General features: G+C 37.6%; 1 protein-coding gene across 1 annotated transcript in view; it reads right to left on the reverse strand.

Annotated features, from left to right (window-relative positions):
* Positions 1 to 1,120: 1,120 nt before the first annotated feature.
* Positions 1,121 to 3,028, reverse strand: part of LOC105002258 (UPF0634 protein E-like) — a gene marked incomplete at its 3' end in the record, with an annotated part of 14,563 nt that continues 12,655 nt past the window's right edge. The window contains exons 7-8 of the mRNA XM_010858791.1: positions 1,767 to 1,950; positions 1,121 to 1,221 (exon numbers count right to left, since the gene is read on the reverse strand). Of these exons, the coding sequence (XP_010857093.1) occupies positions 1,121 to 1,221; positions 1,767 to 1,950 (285 nt within the window). The remainder of the gene's footprint in view (positions 1,222 to 1,766; positions 1,951 to 3,028) is intronic.

The following is a 3,028-nucleotide window of genomic DNA, read 5'->3' on the forward strand; positions in this document are numbered from 1 at the left end:
TGCTAAAAAGTAAGTTAGATGCAGAGAAACATCACTTAAAATGCTATATAAATTTTCATCATACACACATAATACAAAAATATTTTCCTTTAATAAAGATTTTCTCATCATGTTTAATGGTAAACAATGAAATGGCATGGAAATGGTCCAGTAGAGAAACTTTTACTATTTATCTTTCTAAATCATGTATTTTTCCTTCCAAATCTGTATATCTTGTTCTTCTGTTTACAAAAGTAGGTCATCACACACATTTGACCCATCTGTAGATCCCCGAGAAGACACTCTGAAGGCATCAGATGCAAACTGAGCATCAACTGAAAGAAAAGGAAAGAATTATATTCTTTACCTAAAACACTTGGGTTAACTAAGATTAGTAAACAAACAAAAAAACCTGAGACCTTTCCTAGTATTCTGAAAAATGAAATATATCTATAGATGACACAACACAAAATACTAATCAAGAGTACAATTTTCTAATCTGCTTATGGTCGCATGTGGGGCTGAGTATCAGAGCTCCTGGTTTTCTCATTCTTCATTCATGTACTCAGGCAGTTGAGTGAATTGATGAATACTTATGTATTCATGCAAAGGTTCTGTGACAAGCGCTGGAATTACAAGATGAAGGTGACCCAGTCCACCCTGAAAAATGATATGCCCTAAACTGGAAAAACAGACAAACAGGCAATTTCCATACAGAGTCACAAATACTAAGATATAAAAGACGGCACAAGGAACACTCAGGAGGGGAAGCCAGCTTTGTGTCAATACTGCCAGCTTTTTGGTGGAGGTGACATGTATGTAGCTACCTGAAGGACAGGAAAAAGTACAAGAGACAGAGGGGAGAAGCCCGTACAGAGACCAGAGGTGAGCAAGCAAATGTGTGGGATCCTACACAGTCTGGCTGGTTAGATGCAGAGCTAAGCGGCAGAGTAAGCTGGTAAAGAGATAAGGCCAACTACTTTGGCAGGACCCAAATTGACGTGGGTGTTTGGAGCATTTCCTGAGGGTAAAAGATAAACTGGTGCTGTATCTAGTGACAGAGAAATTTTAAAGTCACCACCAAGTGACAGCTACACAAACGTGACTGCTCGAGTCTGGGTTTCCTAGCCTTAACCACTACCAGACACTTGAGAAGCTGATGAGCGGCATGTTTTCTGAGAATCGTGTCAGGGTGTAGGAAGACAGCTCCACAGGGATGGAGGAAGTAGAAGAAGGATACAGCTAGAAATAAAAAGAAATACACAGACCTTCAGAGACTGTTTTTCAAGCTATGGTACATGATGGATAAATGGAGAAGGATATTTTTCACTATGACTGCTCATGCTTTCACATTTTTCATTAGCTATGTATATAAAACCATATTTAACACAGCATCTGTTATCCAAACAATGGCAAGAGATGCCATTTATTGTTTACAGTGTATTTCAGAAATCAATGTCTAAATTTAATTCATACATTTTGGCAACATACCTTCTCTTAGTGCTCTAGCTATACTCCTGTCCAACTCCCGCCGCATCTGAAATAAGTCAAATATTTATCTTTAAGATAAACAAGTTATATGTTTATAACTTATTAAATGTGACTTTTAAGTAATACTTTTAGAGACTAGACCTAACCTGAAGACTACCTCAGTAGAAAAAAAATCACATAAATAAAAGAAAATGAATTCCTACTTATTCTGCTTATAGATAACACAGAACATATATATGGAATGCTATTTAGATTAATCTGATAAAAAGTACAATAAATATCAGTCTATCGAGTACACATAATTTCAGAGAATTAGGGAATGACCCATAATCCTCGGAATGACCCACAAGATTACTATCTTCTCCCCTAAAAGCTCCTGGCCTAAATATGTACTTCCGAGACTTTATTTTGATTTCTAGGTGAGGATCCTGTTCAAATGGAGGAAGTAGTTTGAGTCGAATGTTAATAAGGAGAACACATCTGTGATTTTCTTTAAACTTTTCCATTTAACGAAAACACAGAAAGGTGAGAAAATTATATACAAGAAATCAATGTGCCAGCAAGATTTAATTCTAAAGACGTTTAGCAAGAAGGATTCTCTCATCAGTGTTAGTTTCCAAACTACGTCCCATAGAAGGGGAAGGTCCCCCAGGCGTCACTGCAGGGTTGAGGAACAGAGAAGTCACAGCTGCAGGGGCTCTGCCCACTCTTGAGCTAAACGATTCTATACTTGTCTCCACTTTATATAACACGGTTCCACGCAGAAGTTTTTTTTAGAAGAAAGGTTGTTTTCTTTGCAGAAAAAACTTTTGTAAGATATGAGAATCATTGATTTACTCAAAGTTCCTAACTCTACAAAAGAAGTAACAAAGCCAGTGGCATTCTTACTGAGTCCTGTGCCAGCTACTTCCTCAGGTTAAGGAAAAACACATAGATTTTTAACTATAACATGGACAAAATGAATATATAAATCCTTCTTATGTAATTAAACAATGCTTGTGGCATGACATGACTTTCTAACTAAATTATGTGCTTTAAATGCATAAATAAGAATAACTCAATATCAAACTCCTATTTGTAGCAGTTGATATAGTTAATTTAGAAAGGACAAATATTTTTTAAAAACAGGACAGGGAACTTGAAGGAGAAAATCTTTATTTTAATCAAGCAGGCCAAAACTGAAGAGATTCGTCTTTAAAAGGATGTTCATTTCCTCCAGATAAAACCTGGTAAACTAAAATCAGTCAACAATGAATTATCCACATTTTGGGTTATTTAGAACAAAATTTAAAACACGCAACAGATCTCTCTTTACTGTCTGCTGCTGCTGCTAAGTCGCTTCAGTCGTGTCTGACTCTGTGTGACCCCATAGATGGCAGCCCACCAGGCTCCGCCGTCCCTGGGATTCTCCAGGCAAGAACACTGGAGTGGGTTGCCATTTCCTTCTCCAATGCATGAAAGTGAAAAGTGAAAGGGAAGTCTCTCAGTCATGTCCGACTCTTCGAAACCCCATGGACGGCAGCCTACCAGGCTCCTCTATCCATGGGATTTTCCAGGC

The sequence above is a fragment of the Bison bison genome, unplaced genomic scaffold (genome assembly GCF_000754665.1).
Source record: "Bison bison bison isolate TAMUID 2011002044 unplaced genomic scaffold, Bison_UMD1.0 scf7180017864436, whole genome shotgun sequence".
Taxonomy (NCBI): Eukaryota; Metazoa; Chordata; class Mammalia; order Artiodactyla; family Bovidae; genus Bison; species Bison bison.